Source organism: Erythrolamprus reginae, chromosome 1, assembly GCF_031021105.1.
Source record: "Erythrolamprus reginae isolate rEryReg1 chromosome 1, rEryReg1.hap1, whole genome shotgun sequence".
NCBI lineage: Eukaryota > Metazoa > Chordata > Lepidosauria > Squamata > Dipsadidae > Erythrolamprus > Erythrolamprus reginae.
In genome coordinates this window covers 328247564-328271516 of record NC_091950.1, presented here as the reverse complement: position 1 = coordinate 328271516, position 23953 = coordinate 328247564, and the positions used below count along the sequence as shown (strand labels likewise).

The 23953-nt window shown below is 37.6% G+C and overlaps 1 protein-coding gene across 2 annotated transcripts in view; it reads left to right on the top strand.

The window, feature by feature from the left end:
* Window positions 1-23953, top strand: part of PRKN (parkin RBR E3 ubiquitin protein ligase) — an 890155-nt gene that overhangs the window by 162454 nt on the left and 703748 nt on the right. For both annotated transcript variants that reach the window (XM_070733810.1, XM_070733812.1), the window contains exon 2: window positions 13732-13895. In XM_070733810.1, the coding sequence (XP_070589911.1) occupies window positions 13732-13895 (164 nt within the window). The remainder of the gene's footprint in view (window positions 1-13731; window positions 13896-23953) is intronic.

The window sequence follows — 23953 nt, the reverse complement described above, 5'->3', positions numbered from 1 at the left end:
AATTGCTTTCCGCTCATTATGATCAATAATAATAATAATAATAATAATAATAATAATAATAATTATTATTATTATTATTATTATTAATTACATTTGTATGCCGCCCTTCTCCGAAGACTCAATAAAGGTGAAATACACCTTTATTCATTTATTGCTCTGCTATAATTTATTAATTTTTCATCCTTGATCAAGACCCATAGATCAGAGGATCAAGTATGGGATAGGGCCTCTTTTGGGTGGTGGAAGTAAAAAAAAAAATGATTATAGTTGTCATCTTTTTTTTAAATACTTATCTCCTGCCTGACACCTCTGATATAATATATAGTATGTGGAAGAGTTGCAATGGGAATTCTGAGAAAATTGGAACAAAGAGGACTAGAAAGCTATAATTGTCTTCCCAAAAGGAGTGGAAAGTCTTTTGATTGTTGGTTATGTTGATAAATATTCCCATGTTTATCCCATGTTGGCACATAATTATTGATTTATTTTATTTCATTGCTTTTAAATTAATTTATGGAGGTTAAGATTTATATTCCCCAGAATCATTTGCAACTGGAGTGGACTGCATGCCCAGAAAGTAATATAAAATAGGTTTTCCCCCACTGTTGCCTGTTGCTTCATATCCCATTGCACTATGAAGTTAGAAGCATGGGGATATCATTGATGTAATTGGGTGAGACCTATTGCCTTTTTAATATTTACTCATTCCTTCTTTCTAAGGGATTGACAAACAAAAGCATTTTATCCATGACCAAAATATTTAAAAGCTCTTCTCACCATCATCTATTCCTCAGAGATGTCTGAATCCTGTTTGTTTGAATCTGTCTTATTGATTCAAAGCCCTGAAATGAATTTAAAATCACATTTATTTTTTCTTTGCATTTGATCATTTTAATTTATTAATAAGTTTATGAGATTTTTAAAAAAATACTAGTTTTGTATGTAATGCTCAGCATATATTTGTATGGAATGCTAGTATATAGTATACACTATATACCAATGTTGGTGAACCTTTTTATCACAGAATGCCAAAACGGGAGTTTGCATGTGCGTGCATGCCAGAAACCGGAAGAGCATCTGCCTGATGCATGCTCTTCCAATTTCCAGCATGCACACCGATCAGTTAGTCTTCATGCATGCATGCGCACCAGAAATAGGAATACACCCCAGAACCCGGAAGAGCAATGTGCGATGGCTCACGTGACCAGAGAGATGGCTCTGCTACATCCAGCATGTGTGACATAGGTTCACCATCATGGCTATATACTATATATATATATATATATATATATATATATATATAATTTCTAAATTGATAAATAAAGTGAATATGTGCAGTACCATATTGTGTACATATGGCAAACCTATTAAATAATTTAAAAAAATAGTTTCCCCAAAATATGAGAACTCCTGTAGTAATGAAAACAATTAAAGAGAGGAATTAATCAGTGGCAAGTAATTTGAAGTACAGAGTTGAACTAATTTGAAGTTTGTGAAAGATTAACACTTTAAAAAAAAAAAATTACAATGTTATTCATTTGTCAGTGCCTCTTATTTACAAGGCATAAAAGATTGTGGTGGCTTAATCTTCTGATCCATGGATAAATAATGCACATTGTAATTTTGTTTCATTGCCTGTTTTAGTAATAGTCTATAGCATATTGATGGAACAATTTAGTTTCAAACTCATGAGAGAAAGAGTTACCCATGGAGCTTGGAAGAGAAAATATACATTCTCCCACGGTGATAATGTTTATGTTGAGATTTCACCTCAGGGACAGAGTTCCTGTCAGTCCTTCTGGGCAAACCAGAGGGGAAACAGGGATAGATGAACTAATTCTACCATATTGTAAATCTAAATTAACAGATTGTTTAAATCTGAAGGCACAAATTTCCCATCACTATTTTAACAGCTTGATCCATTAGGGTGGGTCCTTCTAAAGTTTCTTTCTCTGACCATTAAGTCACTGGGGGCTCCTGCCTCTCTTATCTGATTGTTTCCTACGCAGCATCTCTTTCCATCTGTCCCCAAGGTCTTTCACACATAATTACTTTTTGCTCGCTTCCAGCTATAAAATACTTTCCTTAGGGTTAATTGCAGGGATCTCAGGATCTGTCAGATGTGAATTAGACCACAAGAGGATTACAAGAAAGAGGCATCTTAATTCCTAATTTAACTATTCAACCTTTATATTAACTTCTTAGTAAAGTCTTCACAACCCAGTGTCAAGATTCCAAGTAACACTCCCAAGGAAAGAAGATTCCTGAGGCTTCCAGGACTGAAACCTAGACTTCTACTTTCTTAAGTAAAATATTAGACATACTACTAAACATACTAGATTGATTAGGGCCCATAGGGTTGGCCTACTCCGGTCCTGTCAACTAGACAATGTAGGTCAGCAGGACCATGTGGGAGGGCCTTCTTTGTGGTGACTCCAACTCTATAGAACCAACTGCCCCCAGAAGTCCGCACCTCCCCCATTCTCCTAGCCTTTAGGAAAGCCACGAAGACCTGGTTTTGCCGGCAGGCCTGGAGCCGTTGAGCTTTATCTTCTTGCATCAATAAAGTAGAATGAATGTTTCTTTTATATTCTGGGGTTTTACTGTTTTGATTGTTTTAAACTGTTGTATGCTGCCCAGAGTCCACAAGAAGCTGGGAGGATTAGAAATTTAACAAACAAACAAACAAAAAAATAAAAATAAATACTACTATCCTACTTTATGCTGATGATGCAATAATTTGTCCTAAACTACTATAGCATTCTGAGCTTTAACTTCTTATTCTAGGCAAATATTTCTGGCCATCAGTTACAGGTCACTCTAGACTTACAACTGTATTGAAGCCTGTCCTTTATGCTTGTAAGGCATAACACAGTGTTTCCCAAACTTGGCAACTTGAAGCTATCTGGACTTCAACTCCCAGAATTCCCCAGCCAGCATTGGCTGGCTGGGGAATTCTGGGAGTTGAAGTCCAGATACCTTCAAGTTGCTAAGGTTGGGAAACACTGGCATAACAGTTGTAAAGTATGATTATTTTTTGTGGCAGTCATTAAGCAAATGTGTTGATTGTTGAGAAAACCAGTTTTGCTGAAAACTAGAATGCTGGGACAAAAACATCATAAAACAAGGATATGTGACTTTTGGACAGAAACAGACATAAATGTCATCTGACAAAGAGATATAAATATATAAATTTAATAAATAATAATTACATAAAATGTGGACCAATTATTGAGCACCTGAAATCTAGTCAAGCAACCCTAAGAGTAACAGCCATTGGAACTTCAGAATTGTACTAAGTATATAAGTAACCCTAGGGAGGTCTCTGAAACTTTGAACAGTCACTAAGCAGTCATTTGCAAGTTAAGGACAACTGTATAGCAACACCAAAAGTGTTGGTGTTTGCTAAGATACCTTTAAAACAAAATGGCAATTAACTAGCAATGCTGTAGAGCAGAAATCTCCAACCTTGGCAATTTTAAGACTTGTTGACTTCAATTCCCAAAAAAGCAAAGCTGGCTGAAGAATTCTGGGAGTTGAAGTCCACAAGTCTTAAAGTTGCCAAGGTTGGAGACCCCTGCTCTAGACAGGGACTGCTTTTGGGGACTTTTGGGTCTAGGAGCATAACGGTTTGTCATCAAGAAGTGCTACCACCACCACTATCATCATCATGATTATCATCATCATTTTTTTTCTACATGGAGACAAATATTAATGGCAGTTGCCATTAAAGTCTTTGAGCCTGGAGCTTTAGCTCAAATGCATTGCTTTATGGCTCTCAGGTGTGCCTTTATTGCAGTTTTACCAAAGTTGGAAAAGATTCAATCAGTTTTCTTCCTTCTTGTCTTCTTTGTAACCTTACGTGTGCCTAGCGTAGCTTTACAAGAAGCAGGAATAATTAAGGTTGAGGCCAAGACCTGGCTTTTACTATTAATTGTTAGCTTAATTAAATTTCTTCCAAGTGGGCTTAGCATCACTTACTATGATTGACAATTTTCAGTCTAATTGACATGGAAGTGTAAAGTCCAAATTGGCTTTACTTGGCTTCTCCTTTAATTGCCTAAGGGGTTTGAGAAAGGCAAACAGACTAGATCAAGAACTTTAGATTGTGAACATCCGCAGGATTTGGCTAAGCTACCAAGTGAAATTTACCCTGGATAAATTTTGAGTTTTTCCCAACCTATCACCAAAACAACTAAACACATTGAGGCAATATATGGTCTTTGCATTAGCGGTTCTGAATGTTTCACTATTAGAATTCTTGGAGGGTAGATTTCATGATACCCGTTCCATCCTTAGAGCTTGGTGAAGGAGGAGACTCTGATTCATATTTTGTTCCTCATTTATCATTATATTTGTGCCATCATATTAGTGCAATTGATTCTTGATTGATGGATGAGGTAGATGTGATATATTACTGTTTATACATCCTTATTATTGGCAGACATAGATACAGCTGTTTCTCCTAGGATGGCCAAATGTTGTAGCTTGTTGCTTCTGCTAAATGGCCCTTTAGGAATCAAATTAGTGATGAGTTATTCAAACTCTGAGCTTTCTCTGGATTTTTGACAATATTTTTGTTCTGCAGACATTTCTGGATTGTCCAGTGATTATAATAAAGATTTGATTAAATGGAACAGTTGAGTGCTTAGGTAGCAGAAATTTGATGACTACTTGTTTCAGGAAACTGAACAGATTAAATTAGATAAAACAATGCATGCGCCCCGTTTGACATGACTGCCACAGTACAGGTAACTAGTGTATGCTTTCCATGCTTAAGATGCTTGATTCAAGGACACAATCTTTATGTGATGAAAATGTAGCTGTGAACTCTTCCCTTCCATTATGCACATTACAGAATTTTGAAATCACACTGGGAACCCAGTTTGCATGATTGCATAATTCTCTTTGTGACACAATTATGTTGTACATTATGTTACAAAATTGATTGAAGGGAAAGGTTTCCTGGTTCTCTTTCCATCATATGAATGATTGCATTCCAGGGCCCTGTGACTTTCTAATATTTGGGTTCATGCTCCTCTAAAGTTACAAGGAGCCACTTACTGGATTTTTGCTCTTTTTTTTTTTAAACCTGCCTTCCTCAACTACTTGTAGGAAAACCGTCCAGTTAATTTCTTCAGCTAAATTCAATGCATTCATTCAATTCATCCAAGCGTGGTTGTGAAAAAAGGAGCTTAGTGGATAAGAGCAAAGGAAAAAGTTGGGACTGAATTGATACTCTCAAGTTCTCCCATACTTTCACTTTGGATATGATTGGTAGTTGATGTATTTCAAGACATTGTACTTGGTTGCACATAGTTTGGGTTTCAATACTGTTGATTTATCCATTATTGGCTTTCTTTACACAATGTACATTATTACTCAATAAGTCTATTTTCTGGCTTGGGAAAGTAGCGTTCATGACTTGGATTTGCACAATTTGCTAAACCAGTTAAAGCAAAACAACCCCCCTCCCCTAAGACATCAACCCTCCAATTCCTTATAAAATTGCATCTTTAGCCATTGACCTCCTGCAACAGGACACTTGCTGTCTCCTAGGAATCATCTGATTGTGCCATGGAATGAACGGTCAATGAAATATGTCAGATTGCACACAATGCAAAAATGTCATATTTGTTCTCTGCTTAACTATAGTAGGGTAAGGATAACTTTAATCTATGGGCTGGGAAGTGAACATGATGAGAATTTTGAGAGAACTCAGCAGACAAAAAAAAGATTGCTGGAGTGTGTTCATGTGGCAGTTGGTGCAAGTGAGAAAAGCCTTTTTAACTATTGAAGTTAGAAGAAACTTAGTCCAATCATTTCTTCAATCCTAATTAAAATATCCCTTAGAAATAATTGTGTAACCTTTGTTTAAAAAAACTCAGCGGAGGTTTCCAAGCATTCTGTAATAAATCATCTCCCTCCCAACAATAAATCATTAGCTTAACTTTGACTTGATTTGATAGACATAGATAGATTGGAACTTTAAACATGGGCAGGAATGTAGCCAGACAAACCCTTGACTGCCTATTGAAGTGCAGAAGTCTGAGGGAGTTGTATGTATCCTCAAGAGTTTATAGATAATTACTTTTCCTCCCTCCCTTCCAAATTGACAGATACTTAGTTCAGTGCCTGGTAACCTTGATGTTGTGTGGTTGTGATGTGTTAGTATAATGGCCTATTTATGGGCCCACCTCCTTCCTCATACCTCGCTGCGGCCAGTAAGGGCCCACAGACTCGGTCTTCTCCAGGTCCCGTCCGCCAAACGATGTTGATTGGCGGGACCTCAGTGAAGAGCCTTCTCTGTGGTGGCTCCGACCCTATGAAATCAACTGCCCCCAGAGATTCGCATTATCTCCTCCTTACTGGTTTTCTGGAAAGCTGTTAAAACCTGGCTTTTCTGGCAGGCCTAGAATTAAGATTGATTGTTAGTATATAGGGTTTTTTTTAATTATATACGTGATTTTAGTAATGTTTTTACTGTTTTTTACTTGTATTGTATTTATAATCATTGTTAGCCGCTCAGAGTCCATTTCGGAGTGAGCGGCATATAAGTGCAATAAAATAAATAAATAAATCTTCATCCTAAGAATTGTTGATTGCCAAGTTGTCCTAGAGAGCGAAAGGGCTTAAGACAAATCTCTAAATGCATAGTGATCAGCTGCCTTTCCTTTTCCTAAATAAATGATTCTCAATTTGTTAGTAAGAGAAAGAGATAAGATTTGAACAGTTGGTTTTGTTATATACTGTACATGGTTACAACTTTCAGTTTTCAGTTGCTGGTTCTCTTTATGCTAAGGGCTTTTGTCCTTGAATCTCTCCCTGTGTGCCTTCTAATTACAGTATAAGTTTGAGTGAAGCCAGGCATCAAAATTTATACCTAACGTCTTAATGCATGCCCAACAATCTCCACTCTCACTTTATATCAAAATTTAAAGAACATGATATCACCTTTTCTCAAAGGAGTATGGAGAGATCAGATACCCTAACAGGGATGTAGCAATTAATTGCAGGCAGAATATAGTTTTTCTGCAGCTGTTATCATGATATTGACCTTTTTATTGTTGATCATATAACATAACACATATCATGTTTATTTTAATAGGCATTTCAGAATGCATGTTTATAATCTACTTTCTACTTTAATGGTGTTAATAAATATGGATCCCTGACATTAATTATAACAAAATCCTATAGTACTGATTCCTTTTTTCAGCCTGAGAGCCTTTGATGTTATTGAATGAGGCCAACTAACACCTTTGAGGATTTATAATTTCTGTATCAGTGTATTTATTTTCTAAACAAGCTAATAGCTTTATAGAAGTGTAATGTGGTGCTTTTAAAAATACAGATTAACCAGTACGTGAGGGCCATATTTCAAGTATGGGTAGTCCTCACTTAACAAGCCTCTATGGGACTCACAATTTGGTCATTGAGCAATATGGTCGTAAAGTGGAAACAATAACATGATCACATTGACCTATGTCACATAATTGAAATGAGTTAATTATGCTCTGAATATCATAAAGGCATGACAGTTTCCAAGTGTCTGAATTATGATCACATGACTGTGGAGGATTCATAACTCCATTTTGTTAAAAAAAATAATTAAAGTAACTATGAACTTTTATTTTATTTATTTATTTATTTATTAGATTTGTATGCCGCCCCTCTCCGAAGACTCGGGGCAGCTAACAACAATATAAAAAGACAATGTAAACAAATCTAATATTAAAAATAATCTAAAAAACCCCAATTTAAAGAACCACTCATACATACAAGCATACCATGTATAAATTCTATAAGCCTAGGGGGGAGGGAAATTTCAATTCCCCCATGCCTGACGACAGAGGTGGGTTTTAAGGAGCTTGCGAAAGGCAAGGATGGTGGGGGCAACTCTGATATCTGGGGGGAGCTGGTTCCAGAGGGTCAGGGCCGCCACAGAGAAGGCTCTTCTCCTGGGTTCCGCCAAACGACATTGCTTAGTTGACGGCACCCGGAGAAGGCCAACTCTGTGGGGCCTAACCGGTCACTGGGATTCGTGCGGCAGAAGGCAGTCCCGGAGATATAACTACTATGTGATTGTTAACCAAGAACTACCAGCATGTGATGATTTTAAATGTGAAGGCTTTTTTTCCTTCTTTGAATGTGTGGCTCTCTGTATAAGCACATTGTGTAGCAATATTTGTATACAGTTTTCAATAAGCAGGTCATGTCAAATAATGTAACATGGCAAAAAGGGCTTCAGGCTGTTTTATGGAGCAGTGGACTTAGCATCTAAATCACTTCTTAAGAATTTGCTCCTTAAGGGATTCATGTTCTTTCAGTCTAAGGCTTATAACAGATAAAGATGTGGGTACTTTTTTTTTTTAATTATTGCCACGGGGAAGACTGTGGCAGGTCGAACTATGAAAATTCACAAGGGACAGCTTTCTTTGAAATGTGGAAAAGCTTCGGCTATGCTCTAGGAGCTGTCTTTGAACTGAAGTCAAGGAGAAAACATTTCTTACTAACGTTTAGTAACAATGTCAGTTGCAGCTGACCTATAAGAAATGGCTGGGTTCAATTGTTTATGTTAGGGCTAGGTAAGCAGGAACCCACAAATCCTGACACCAGATGCCATTTTTACTTATTCTTTTTTTATTTTTTAATTCATTCATTCATTTATTTTATTTATTTATTCATTTGTCCAATACACAAATACATAGGAAGAAAGATAGACATGTGATAATATAAATGAGGGTAAAAGTGAACTTAGAGGAGAGGATGTATGAAAGGAAGACAATATATAAGATAGGTGGAAGAAAGGAAAGACAATTGGACAGGGGACGAAAGGCACACCAGTGTACTTATGTACGCCCCTTACTGGCCTCTTAGGAACCTGGAGAGGTCAATCGTGGAGAGTCTAAGGGAGAAGTGTTGGGGGTTAGGGGTTGACACAATTGAGTCCGGTAATGAGTTCCACGCTTCGATAACTCGATTGTTGAAATCATATTTTTTACAGTCAAGTTTGGAGCGGTTCGTATTGAGTTTGAATCTGTTGCGTGCTCTAGTGTTATTGCGTTTGAAGCTGAAGTAGTCATTGACCGGTAGGACGTTGCAGCATATGATCTTGTGGGCAATACTCAAATCGTGTTTTAGGCGCCGTAGTTCTAGGCTTTCGAGGCCCAGGATTGTTAGTCTATTTTCGTAGGATATTCTGTTTCGAGTGGAGGAGTGAAAGGCTCTTCTGGTAAAATATCTTTGGACATTTTCAAGGGTGTTGATGTCTGAGATGTGGTATGGGTTCCAGAGAGATGAGCAGTAGTCTAGGATGGGTCTGGCAAAAGTTTTGTAGGCTCTTGTGAGTAGTGTGAGATTGCCTGAGCAGAAGCTGCGTAGGATCAGGTTAACAACTCTAGAGGCTTTTTTGGCGATATTGTTGCAGTGGACTTTAGCACTTATGTCATTCGATTTTAGTATTCCAAGGTCTTTTACAGAATGTGGGTTAGCAGTGAGAAATTGTTTATTCAGTTCGTATGTGCGGTTTGGATTCTTTTTGCCGATGTGGAGGGTAGAGCATTTGTTGGTTGATATTTGAAGTTGCCAGGTGTTAGACCAGTCTGATACAAAGTGTATTTATTTATTAAACATTTAAAAAGGCAAGGGAACAAAGCAAAGTTGGAACTTCTGGTTACCCTCTTTGATTCCAAAAATAGGCCCAGAGTTCCTTTTAAAATGTGTATCGACTCTGGGGCCTAGTCTAAAAATAAGTGGCGGTGGTGGTGGTAAAGAATAGAGGGGAGGTGGAAGAGGCAGCACAAAGCAACTTCACCAGATATAACTGTTTTACTACTACTGCCCATGGCAGTCATTTTGCGAAAAGAGGAACCCTAAGCCTCTGGAGACGTTTTTCCCTGAGAGTATCTAGAGTGCACTCTCTCATTCATGTGCCCTAATGCTACATGGTAATTTAGAGGGATAGAAATTTCTGAGCAATGTCTACCTTATTTAGTTCTATTATTTGGGATTTATATTGGATTTTTAACATTGAAGGGGTGTCTGGGGAAGGATGTCAAATAAAGATGGCAGTTACAATTGCACAGTAAAAGGCCCATCCTTTTGACATACATTAAAGATGGGAAGGGTTAATTATACTGTTCAGATTAACTGTCTATCTTTTTACTTATATCTTTCTATTTATATCTATCTTCTCTCTATATAGATTGATAGATATAGATATAGAAGCAATAAACATCACAATCTCGGGAATGTTTAAAAAAATATTTAAAACTACTAAAAAACTAATACCTACTGAAAGATTTTTACATTACAGGAGGGAAGAAAATGTGTGGGCCTATTTCACATGCAATGACTAAATTGATTGGCATTACATTAAAGCAAGCATCTCTTCAATGGGGATTTTACACTCTAATGAAATTATTTATTTATTATTATTATTTATTAGATTTGTATGCTGCCCCTCTCTGAAGACTCGGGGCAGCTCACAACAACAATACAATATACAGAGTACAAATCCAATATAAATTAAAAACGAAATTTAAAACCCATAAATGTTAAAAACAATCATTACTGCACAACCATACCATTCTCATGTATTACAGTCAGAAAAAAAAGTGGCAGTGGGGGGAGGAGATAATTATTCCCCCCATGCCTGGCAACATAGATAGGTCTTCAACATCTTGCGGAAGGCGGGAAGAGTAGGGGCAATTCGAATCTCTGGGGGGAGTTGGTTCCAGAGGGCCGGGGCCACCACAGAGAAGGCCCTTCCCCTGGGTCCTGCCAGATGGCATTGTTTAGTCGACAGGACCTGGAGAAGGCCAACTCTGTGGGACCTGATTGGCCATCGGGATTCGTGTGGCAGAAGGCAGTCCCGGTGGTATTCTGGTCCGATGCCATGTAGGGCTTTATAGGTCATTACCAGCACTTTGAATTGTGACCAGAAACTGATCGGCAACCAGTGTAGGCAAATCAGCAGGGGTTGACGAAAGCTTAGTAGTTTTTAGTAGTTTTGAATGCATTTTTTAAACGTTCTGGAGATGGTGATGTCTATTGCTTCTTTATCTATAACTATATCTGGAACTCGAATTTTTAGGACAATTGTTTGTATGTATGTATGTATGTATGTATGTATGTATTAAGTATGTATGTATATACTGTATATATGTATGTGTTTTTGTAGATTTCTATAGATTTGTTTTCATATGTATCTATGTATACAAATCTAAATAATAATAATAATAATAATAATAATAATAATAATAATAATAATAATAAGTTCCTAACCACTCATCTCCTTTGGAAAGAGACTCTGGGTAACGTATGATTACTACCTTTAATAACCAAGCATGGATTCCACTTACCTACCCTACCGGTTCACATCCTGATAGAAGTGCGTGTTTGGCGTGTGCATGCTCAGTTTGCTCATGCATGTGCTCTGACACTCATGCAAAGCAGCAGGAATACACATACGCAGAGGGGATTTTTGCAAGCTGCGGCGACCGGAGAACAGTTCAGGAGCATGGATCACTGGTCATTGCTGCTGGTTCGGCAAGTGGTGGTAAATTTCCGCTAACGTTTCTAAAAACCAGTCTGAACCAGCAGCAACCCACCCCTGCCTCTGCCCCTGCCAGCTCTAAAAGTTAGATCAGACTAAGAGACTAGGAAAATGTAGGTGGGGACTACAGGTAACCATTGTTTACCGACCACAGTTGGGACCAGCAACTTGGTTGTTAAATGAAACAATTTCTAAGTGAAACCATGACTGTGTTTATGATCTTTTTTCAACTTTCTTTTGCTTTCTAGACCTGTCATAAAATGTAAGGACTGATTGCAAAGTTACTTCTTTATTGTGTCATAGTAACTGCAAATAGTCACTGTCCGAAGTGGTTCTAGTCCTCAGTAAAGGAGGACTCAGTAAAAGAGAAAACCTGTACTTTTATTGGAACAGCTATAGAAACAGAATCATGATAGTCTAAATGTGCTCTCCATCTTTGTCTCAATTAGGAAGGGGCTTGTTTGAGATTTTTCCTCAAATTATTATTATTTGTTTAGAAAATAGCAGGATCACTTCCCTCACCATTCCTTTCTTCTTCTGTCCTTCAGAGCCACCCTTATGCCTTCCACAAACCCCTACTTTGAAGACATCCTAGTACAGTGATGGTGAACCTTTATTTCCTCAGGTGCCGAAAGAATGTGGCTGTACGCTATTGCACATGCGCAAGTGCCCACACCCATAATTCAATGCCTGGGGAGGCCGAAAACAGCTTCCGCCACTCACTGGAGGCCACCTGGAGCCCAGAAACTACCTGTTCCCCAACTGGTGGGCCCAGTAGGCTTGTATTTCACCCTCTCCAGGCTCCAAAGGCTTCTCTGGAGCCAGGAGAGAGTAAAAACACCCACCCCCCTCCCCCAGAGGCTCTCTGGAAGCCAAAAACACCCTCCCAGAGCCTCTATGTGAGCCAAAAATCAGCTGGTTGGCACACACATGCATGTTAGAGCTGAGCTAGGGCAACGGTTTGTGTGCCAGTAGATATGGCTCTGCGTGCCATCTGTGGCACCCGTGTCATAGGTTCACCATCACTGTCCTAGTATATTGATTGAAAGCTTTAGTTTTAGAAGCACTTTCAATTCAACATCTATCAATCCTTAAATACCAGCTAAATAATGTAGATGAGAGTTAGTCTGGTGTGATAGTTAGAGCACTGGTCTAAAAACAGGGAGACCATAATTTCTAGCCCTGCATTAAGCACAAAGCTGGTTGGGTGACTTTGAGCCAATTCCCCTCTCTCAGCCTTAGGGAGGATGCACCTTTGAAATCTTGTAAAAGCTGTAAGGACTTTACAGGTAGTTGCCAGGGATCAACATGGACTCAAAGGCAGATGCAGACAAACACATCAAGTAGAGTTGTCATAGGCTGCCAAAATTTCTAGCAATGACATCTATGTTTGGGATAAATTATATTATTGCTTAATTGTGAAATATTTTTATGACAGGCATTAATGTACTTCTTGACCAAGTACTATTGCAATGTGTTCGGCAATTGGTTTTAACAGCACACAACTATATTAACAGGAGTTACTTTCTGTAGTTGTTTTAAGAATTCTAAGAAAGACCAGAAAAGACTTTCAGGCTGCAGGCAGCATATAATTTTCTCTCCATTATTATTTTCTAGGCAGTTGGATCTCTGAGAGGCCAGTGTGTATGAACTGACATTTCTGTATTTTAAAAAAAGTTTCCTTTCCAATATATTCTAGCAGGCTACTTCAGTGAGGTTAACACTGTGCGTATGTGTATGTATGCATGTCAGCAGACATGAACATCATTTCCATTACAGTATATGTAGTCTGGTCCCCTGAGAGCGTTTAGAATAAGAGGAAATTAGTTATTATTAGTCCTCAGATTGTAGATTAAAAACTGCCTGTTATATTCATTCCTCATGGAAATGTAATTTAAGATCCTCTTTGGACCATAAAGCATGTTTAATTTAGTTAAGACAATAACGTGCTAGGGATTCTTATTTGGAATTGCCTTTCCAAATCATAAAACTGTAATATGCCAATTTTCTGCCTTCTAAAATGATAAAACAAAGTTTTACAATACCATCGTGCTGTTGTCCATGTTTCAGAAATTGCCGTCTCTTTTTGTCATTCCCAGATGCACCAGATTTCAAAACACTCAGCATTTCCCCCCCAACCTTAAAAAAAACAATGTCTTGTTCTTGGTCAGTGTTTGTCAGGTTCAACTCCAGCCATGGTTTCCCAATGGAGGTGGATTCAGATACCAGCATCTTCCAGCTGAAGGAGGCGGTTGCTAAGCGACAAGGAGTTCCAGCTGACCAGTTACGTGTGATTTTTGCAGGCAAGGAGCTCAGGAATGACTTGACACTGAAGGTAAGTCTCCCTTGATAGTTTTGCTTCTGGGATGCTGCCAGCCTCACTGCTTCTTCTTTTAACACTGCCAATCTAACATTCACGCCTGAGATCTAATAGAATAAATAGCGCCTGGGGATTCCATGAACTTTACTCCACACTGCTTCATTAATTCTGACCTTCTTAATTATGCATTAAAACAGCAAGCAGTAAGGATAGAGAAAACGGAGACAATGTGAGAGGGCCTAGAGAAGAAGAGATCTCTGCTCGGTGAATAAATGTTTACTGACTACAGGAGCACATTTTCTGTATCTGTTCAATTTCTACACTGCTTATTCCATTTGAATCTTAATGAAGAAGGAAGTGAATAAATGGTTCTGAAGCAAGCTGCTCTGGTGTTCCGGTGGTCTACGATACGTAACCCAAGTGTGACCCCTGGAGGATAGTTGTGAAGCTGCTCTTGCTATGTATGTGAGAGTTTGGGTAAAGTGCCCGCAGAGGCAAGAATGCAGAAGGTTTTCTTAAAGACCGAGGCATGCTGATTAGCTAGCATTTGTCGGAAGGGAAGGCCCTTTGTGAGCAGGAGATGGTATTGATAAACCTGCTTTGTTCTTAGGGCTCCACCAAGTGTACACTGGGTTTATAAAGAAACATAGAAGTACCTATCCGAGTTCCCCACAAAAACGTACCTAAATGAAACAGGAAAGGAAGGGGTTGGAGGGCAGCGGGGAGGGGAGAGAATTCTGCTAAAGAAAGGAAAAGGGAGGAGGAGAGAAAAGGAAGTATGAGTGTTAAAGGTTAGGGCAAAGATTTGGGTTTCCTAGTGATGTAACAAGGGGATGGAGGCATAGTTTTTATGAGAAAATGAGGAATGTGTAAAACAGAGACCCAAGGCTATGGTGTACAGTTGTTGTTGTTTACTTTCAAGTTGTTCAGTTGCAACTTGAAAACGCACTCTGCCTGGAATGCACAACCTGACTCTATGGTTTCTTCCCCAAACCCTCAAAACTTTAACCTTAGGCTGTCTACTATCAACCTCACCCCATTCCTAAGAGATATTTAAGGGGCATGCATAAGTGCACCAGCGTGCCTACTGTCCCTGTCCTAATGTTCCCTTTTATTCGTATCCATTTCATGCAACTGAACGGGTTGGCACACAAATCTAATAAATTATTATTAATTATTATTATTATTCATAATTATGTTTTTATATCTGTTATCATCTAATACAGTGATGGCGAACAATTTTTTTCCTCAGGTGCTGAAAGCATGTGTGCGTGTGCTATCGCGCATACGCAAGTGCCCACACCCATAATTCAATGCTTGGGGATGGTGAAAATGGCTTCCCCCGGCCCCCTGGAGGCCCTCTGGAGGCCTGAAACAGCCCATTTCCCAAAATCTGGTGGGCCCAATTTTTGCCCTTCCTGGGCTCCAGAGGCAAAAATGCCCTCTCCCATTCCCTTGGAGATTCTGGAAGCTGAAAAGGCCCTCACAGAGTCTCCAGACGAGTGAAAATCAGCTGGCTGGCACACACATGCACATTGGAGCTGAGCTAGGGTCATCATGATTTAATCATTGGATTTGTATTTTGTATTCTTGTTGTGAGCCGCTCCGAGTCTTCTGAGAGGGGCGGCATACAAATCTAATTAATAATATTAATAATACTATTAATAATATTAATAATAATAATAACAACAACAACAATAATAATAATAACAACAGCTCGCGTGCCACCAGATATTGCTCCGCGTGCTACCTGTGGCACCTGTGCCATAGGTTCTCCATCACTGATTTAATACATGCCTGATGAAATAAATAAAATAGAATAAAGTCCCACTTGGCTGTCCTTGGAGTGGAGGCAGAGAAATGAAATGGCCTCACTCATATCAGGTTAGGTTTAATGGCCAGTAGAGATTAAATGTTTGTATGTATGATTGGTTTTATAACAAGGGTTTTTAGCTGCTTTAGTATTTGATTTTTACATTCTGTTTTTGTCACTGTTGTTAGCCGCCCCGAGTCCACAGAGAGGGGCGGCATACAAATCCAATAAATGAATGAATGAATGAATGATATTCACATTCACAGGTTTTGAGTGGGTGCTCTACTCACATGCAGGAGGGAATGACTGCTGAAATGGTGTACTCTAAATTTATCTTGGGTGGCTAGGACATTTATCACTTTGCAAAATGCTTTAGGACCACTTCTTTGCTGGTCACCCAAAATGAACAATTGAAATGCAAATTGCTCTTGGTATTCTCTCCCTTAGTGTTTGGTGTTTAATGCCCCATTCTTTCTATTTCAAATGCTCATGCTAGTATTTAGGTAGCCTGCATAATATATAAAGAACTTTCTCATTTTAAGATATGCTCCATTAAACTGCACTATTTTTAAGGACGTTTTTCAGTGCCAGGCTATTCAGTGCTAGGCTATTCTTTCAGAAGGGTGTTTTTTTTAGCACTTATCTATTTGGTGCCTGTATTTGTGTTGAATGTTGCAATTGTACAATTGTGCCAGAATGTTTCTGGGTGAAATGTAAACTGTTATCTGTGTTTATTCAAAATAAGGAAATGACAACTTTTTTGCAGCATGAAACAAGAAAAGTACAATGGAAAGCCTAGCTATTTTCATAGCGGTAAAACTGTTATTCCATACCTGGAAGCTAGTTTGTTAGCTTATTCCTAATTTTGTTTAGTAGGCTAGGCTAGCTGCCTACACACCTGCTAAATTCATTTACTGCTATTGTTAATTTTATTGAGACTAATGTTACAAATCTGAAGAAAGATGGGCGTGCAGAACAGCATGTAAAAATCCAACCTCCTGTCTGATTGAGTCAAATTTAGTGATGAAGAATGTGGAGTGGAAAGTAGAAGAATTTTTTCTAACCTAATAAAATACCTTGGAAAATTTGGATAACTATTGTATGATTTCATAGTTGTTCTCACAGTGAATGAGGTATGAAGCAGTCCCACAAAAAACATGGAAAAGAGAGAAAAAATTTGGCCACAAGAAGAAAGATACTTCCAGTTCTAGACACATCTAATTGAAAATCAGTTGTTTTAAGACTTTCCTTCTACATAGATGCTGTTTTTATATTATCTTTGTATCTAAAGAGATGAGGCATCTTTCTGGATGGTTGAAAACAAAACTAGAGAGGCCAAAGCATTAACTCCAGCAACACTTTCTGAGGTGGCCCTGTTAAACCTCAGGTCATATCTGGTCATTGACCAAAATTAAGTGATTTACTAATGTCTCTGTAAATACCCTTTACAATTTTTGTGTGATTCTAATTATGGAAGAAATGACTATTGGCTGTTGAACTGAACATCTGTACAACCTATATGTGTTCTGTCGGGCTCTCTGGTAGAATCCTCCCAAAAATTCACAGGTACAAATTTCAGACACACACACATTTGAAACTTCAAAACAATGTTCTTTATAATGAAAATTCACTTAAACTAAGCCCTCTTTTGTTATAGCAAAGAGCACTCGTCTCCAAACAAACTGGTAATTTATACAAGTCCCTTATCAGTTCTGTGATACTTAGTTTGCAGCTGTGAGGCAATTCACAGTCCTTCTTCTTTCACAAAGTGAAACACACTTTGCTCTGGTTTAGGTTCAAAGCAGGGAAAAATCAGCACACAAAAAGTCAAAGTCAGGAAAGCAGTCCTGAAACATAACGATCAGATAATCCTCCACAATGGCCAAACCCACGGGCTGCTATTTATAGCAGCCTCACTAATTACCACAGCCCCACTCAACCACAGGTGGCCTCATTTTCGTTGATAATAATCTCTCAGTTGCTGTTGCCTATACATCGCTCTCCACACGCGTGGCTGTATCATTAATTCTTGTTCTGAATCCAAGGAGGAGCTAGATAATTGATCTGCTTCAGAGCTGTCTGCCACACTCTCCTCCTCCCTGTCACTCATGTCTTCTTGGTCAGAGGAGCCTTCATCAGCAGATTCCACCGGGGGCAAAACAGGCCTGCAGCATGTGGATGTTTCCCCCACATCCACAATCCTTGGGGCAGGAGCTGGGCCAGAGCTAACCACAACAATATGTAAGGGATTAAATCCTGTATGCCCTGTGAAAAAAGCCAGGTCAAGAAATGCAGAAGAGATTCCACAGATATTATTATTGTTGTTGTTGTTGTTGTTGTTTGTTATTTTCATTGTCATTATCATTATCATTATTATTATATAGCATTTCTCTGTGTCGCAATTTATGGTAAACAAACTAAAGGCAGTCTTATTTTGAGTTTCTCTGCCATTCTTTTTTCTTTTCTTAGGACTCCCAGCCCCATTTCTGCAGTGGAGCTGCAGAAATAAAAATTTAAAGTTGTGTAAATAGGAGACTAAGGGAAGTAAAGCTGGAAATCTTTGGAGCATAGATAGAAAGATGCAGACTGCAGAAATATGAGAAGGGTGCTAGCAGACACATATATCTCTTTCTCCCATTGTGACATTTATTTATCAGTAGAATTCCTGGGCATCTGTGCATCTGACCTTGACAGATCACAAAATCTGATATGACAACATTATTCAGAATTGGCACATTAAAACAGAGTTGGGAATTAAAGTAGAATAGCAATATCCACTGAGGTTCTACAACTATAATTCCAAAGCATGCAAAAATTGACCCCTCTACCTAATGTTCTTTATAAATTCCCATCTTCTTGTGACTGATGCAATATCCTCAGGAGATTGCTCCTACTTACTGTATAGTCTTAATACAATAGAAATGGGAGCCATGAATTATTAGTATTTTGTTCTAAATGATTAGAAAACTTCTTTCTCATTTAATTAACATTTGTAAGATACCCAGAATCAGATATGTGGGTGGGTGGATGGGTAAGTAGATAGGTAGATGGATGGATGGATGGATAGATAGATAGATGACAGATAAAATTAAACATGTTTCTGCATGTTTCAACTGGAGGGGGATTATGTGCTGGAAACATATTAACCTTCAGTTTGATCTGAATATTTAAAAAATGATGTAAATAATGTTTGACTGAACATGTGGATGGTAATTAGATTGAATACTTTGGAGCAAGACCACTGGAGGATTTGAACTGGGAAGGCAATTCGACTGTTGTGCATTGAAATTAATACAATTAAGTACTTTGGAAAGTTGTTCTGTATGTTAACATTTTCAGAAAGTAAACCACTGGAGGGTTTTTGCTACTTGGTATTCTTCAATAGCATAAGGAGAATGACTAGAAATAGGTCCTGGTGAAGAATCAAGTCACAGTAGAAGAGAGATTATTTGAGTGATTAATAAAATGTTGAATATCACATGGCCCAGGATTTACTGATTGACTCATTATCTATCTATCTATCTATCTATCTATCTATCTATCTATCTATCTATCTATCTATCTATCTATCTATCTATCTACCTACCTACCTACCTACCTACCTACCTACCTACCTACCTACCTACCTAGCTATCTAGCTATCTAGCTATCTAGCTATCTTGGTTTTTTTAAAATAATTGGGGAAAAAGTACACATGAGCATACAACAGATACAAACTTAAAGTAAATCGCTCTAAACTCGACTGCAGGAAATACGACTTTAGTAACTGAGTAATTGATGCTTGGAACTCAGTAAGGGGCATGCATAAGTGCACCAGAGTGCTTTCAGTCCCCTGTCCTCATGTTTCTCTTTTACTAGTACAGTATCATGTACTGTATATAAATATTATTATATCTTTGTATACCACCAATATGTACTTGACAAAACAAATTAAATAAATAAATAAACAAGCAAACAAAATATTGAAATAAAATACTGGAAAAAAATATAAATGTGTATTTAGCTTGACCAAAACACAGTCCTTATTTTCCTGGAATTTTAAAGTCTTCCATTTATTATTTGTAGAAAAACTATTCAAAGAATAAGATCTCTAAAGAGCATTTCTCAGTTATTTCCTCAAATAAAGAAAAAAGAAACCATAAATCTTTTAACGTTAATATTTTAAGTGAATTTGGTTAGGTTGTTCAAGAACAGTAGAGTTCATTTCACAGCGCCACACATAGATTTCTTGTTGCCTGTTGGCATGAATAGTTAATATTTCTAAACCTCGAAAATAATATTTCAGTTTTCAAAATAAGAGCATGAGGTTCAATGCATTTTAAATACAAAACCACAAAAGAATAATTGTGAAGCACCCTGAAGAGCACCATCTGATCTACCAATAAAGAAAAAAAAAATGCAGAACCCCTGTTGTTCACATGATGAAATTGGGGCCTGACTAGGCATATTAGGAGAATGTAATCAGCACAGTATAAGGAAGGCCTGACCTCCATGTGCTGACAAAACTTTCCACACAGAATCTATAGGCACACGAGAAGAAACATACAGAAACCTGCTTTTGTGGTTTCTGTATAGCAGTGTTTCCCAACCTTGGCAACTTGAAGATATTTGGACTTCAACTCCCAGAATTCCCCAGCCAGCGAATGCTGGCTGGGGAATTCTGGGAATTGAAGTCCAAATATCTTCAAGTTGCCAAGGTTGGGAAACACTGCTATATAGAATGAAATTCTTCGAGATGTTAAAAGTTATATCCCTATTTATGGGATGCTATGAAAAGGGAAAAAAAAGGTATTTAGAAAAACCAAAGGGTCAAATGCATTAGCAGCAGCCTAGCTATGCCATACCCACTTAATAGTATATTTTCCTTTTGATACCAGATCTTGATTGTGAGACGTAATGAAGTATGTGGGGAAGTGGGTTTGGGTTTGGAATTGGCAATCCTTGTCTGAATGCCTGAGGCAAACTGATTCATCTCCCCTTGTTCTTCTATAAGTCTTGAGGTTTTAATAGCCTTCTATCATGCTCCCCTCTCAGATCTTCCCCAAGAACATGTGTAGTAAATTCACAATGAAGATTACAGAACTGAAAGGGGAGAGGATCAACCATATAATATCCATGCTGTATTTATACACGTTATTGCTTCTGACAGGTGCATTCTCTTGCCCATGAATTAATCATGTACAATGCAACTTTCTCAGAATCTCTTCATATTCCTATGTTTACTAACCTGAGATTGGTTTTGTAGGCTTTTGTGTTACATCTCTTATTGTAGTTCTTGCTGTGAAGCTCAACGTTTCCCTTCCAGGGATTCATGAAATCATGAAATGGGATCCTAGTCAATGCTCAGAAAAAGATAAAAAGAGCAAGAAAGAAAAAATGCAGGAAGTAGGCATGTTATATACTAGCTAAAGTAAAAAATTGAGGCTGTAATGTACTGTACTTGTACTGTGCTAAAAAAAAGTTGGAAGTCAACGCCTTTTTCTTTCTTCCATTGTACCGTATATTTTATTTCTCCATTTCTTTTTTCTTCCTTTGATTATAGCAATAGCATTTAGATTTATATACCACTTCATAATGTTTTTTATAGCCCTCTCAAACGGTTTATAGAATCAGCATATTGCCCCCAACAATCTGGTTCCTCATTTTGCAAACCTCGGAAGGATGAAAGCTTGAGTCAGCCTTGAGCCAGAGGTGAGATTTGAACTGCTGAACTACAGCTAGCAGTTAGCTGAAATAATCTGCAGTGCTGCACTCTAACCACTGCACCACCCCAGCTCAATTTCCTTACTTTAATTTGTATTTTATACATTGAAAAATGACATAAATCGTAGGTAGGTAGGTAGGTAGGTAGGTTGATAGATAGATAGATAGATAGATAGATAGATAGATAGATAGATAGATAGATAGATAGATAGATATAAAAAGGAAGTAGCTGGCAGGTCAGACTTTTTGATGAAACATGATGTCACATGACGTATCGTGATGTTTTTTCCCCTTTGCAGAGATGGGGTGGGCCTAGCATGCGTCAGACGCATCCATTATGCGGGCTGCTAGTTTTACACCCCTGTGAAGTATCACCTTGTAAAGTATCACTCATTACATTAATTATATTATGCAATGTAAAAACCATGTAAAAACCAAAGTCTGCAGAATTCTTGTATAACTGGAAGAAACCATCCTAAGCATTTCCAACCAGGAATTACATAAAACTAAGATATTCTGTTTCACAAGGTCAATTCAAAAGGCTCTTCTTTCTTTCTCTTTCACAGACAGGTGCAAAGAAAATCCTACAAAAGCAAACTTTAAAATTCAGAAGTTTTCCCCTTCTCTTCTCTTTTCCTTTTGTTCTTGTTTAAGTAAACCACTTTTTAAAAATAAGTTTTCTTAATTAGACAAATTACAGTTTGTACGAAAGGTGCAAATATTCCTTCAAAACAGATCCATTGATTTATTTGTCAAACTTATCTTATTTCCAGAAATGTAATCATTCTCATTGGTTAGTAGTAAAAAGAACAAAAATAATAATCACCTAATTCATGCCAAGAGTGATTAGTTTACTCCTCAATGATATTCTGAAACAACTCATTCTTAAATAGTTTTACAAAATCATCAAGGTAGAGTGGGTCCCAGACTGGCCTCAGGAAGCAGACTGACACGATCAAAACTTGACAATGAGGGATTAACTGTGTTTTAATCTGTTAGGCGTCTGCTATATGGATCAATTCGAACAGTCAGTCTGAAGTGATTTGTGTATTTGGGAATCAGAATATGGAGAAGGAATAGATAAATTATATCTTCCATAGTCTCCCTAAACCATTATGGATGGTCTTTAACCATGAGATGGATAATATCCTGAAACAAAATATGGAGGATAAGAAATGTTATATTTAAATGATTTTTGTACAATATTTTATAGTTATTTCTATTCTTTTTATTTTGTTATAACATGAAGGTTATGGTCACACATAACAAGTACTAAGCCATGAGTTTTGATTAACAGATCACATAAAATGATAAGCCATTCAACATCACATTAAATCCAAAACAAACAGTCCATATTAAAGCTTGTTAAAGCATAGATATGCCAGAACATGGTACTGTATTTTAAAATAGATTCTGTGAGTAAAATAAAGCTTTCTACTTGTGTGTTCTTTGGCTGCATAATTTGTAATTTATCTATGGAAATTTATGATATAAATTGATTGTGGGAGGTATGTTGTATAATTTGATCTTTTTAGAAGCTTGCTATAGGTCAAAATGCTCTCCCCTCCTTTTATTTTTCTTGATGAATGTGGTGTGAATTAATTTCATGCAGATATCTGTTATTAAAACAATTCAGTTCCAACACACTTCCCAAATATGGGTAAAAGATAGAAAGGCTTCTTTCTGCTGGCTATGGAATTCTGGTAGTTGAAGTTCACATCTAAAGTTACTAAGGTAATAGGTTACATTTCTTTATATTAAGAGATTGATAAACTACATAAAAAACCTAACAATGTTACATGGTCAGGCATTCTCCTCCCCCCTCTCTCTTTGCGGTAGAATCATTGTCACAATCTGGATAATTTGTCCAAAAGATCCCCACTGTCTTTGGAGTCTTAACGGCATTAGCAATAAAATTGTGTTATGTGATTCCTAAGCATTTTTTTCTATACCAGAGGGGTGATAAAAATGATTAGCAAGAGCTTGGAATCAGACTTGTTATGAATGCTTCAACCAAATAACTTGGTTTGTTACATAACAATGTGGTAATTACATGAACAGATGATTCTGATTGACTCTTTGGGGCATTGAAGCAGACATTAAATAAAATGGTGGTTGCACCACACATTTGCTCTGTGATTTTATGTGTAGCAATCTTCAGCTGAAACATCTGCTATAATGAACTTGACATTTGCACTAATGGCAGCATCAGTTTACTTAATGTCCTGCATTAAATTTGCTTCCCCAAAGAGTTGTCCTTTTATCAAAGGCGAGGGCAAATTCGCTGCTGTTATTTTACCAAAACGCATATTGCTGCTGGTGGAATGAAGAACAGAAGAGTTTGTGTTTCCTTTATCATCTTCCATATTCCAGAGTAAAATTTGCACATATTAATTTTTTTGCCAGGACCCTAAAGTAACAAATTTAGATTGTAGCAGTGCATGAGAGAAGTTGATAAAGACATGCTCAAATAGTCTGATGTCCTTGACTGATTTTTATTTTCTAATGAAAACTGAAAAATAGGAAAACACCATTAACTTTAAAGACAATAACACTC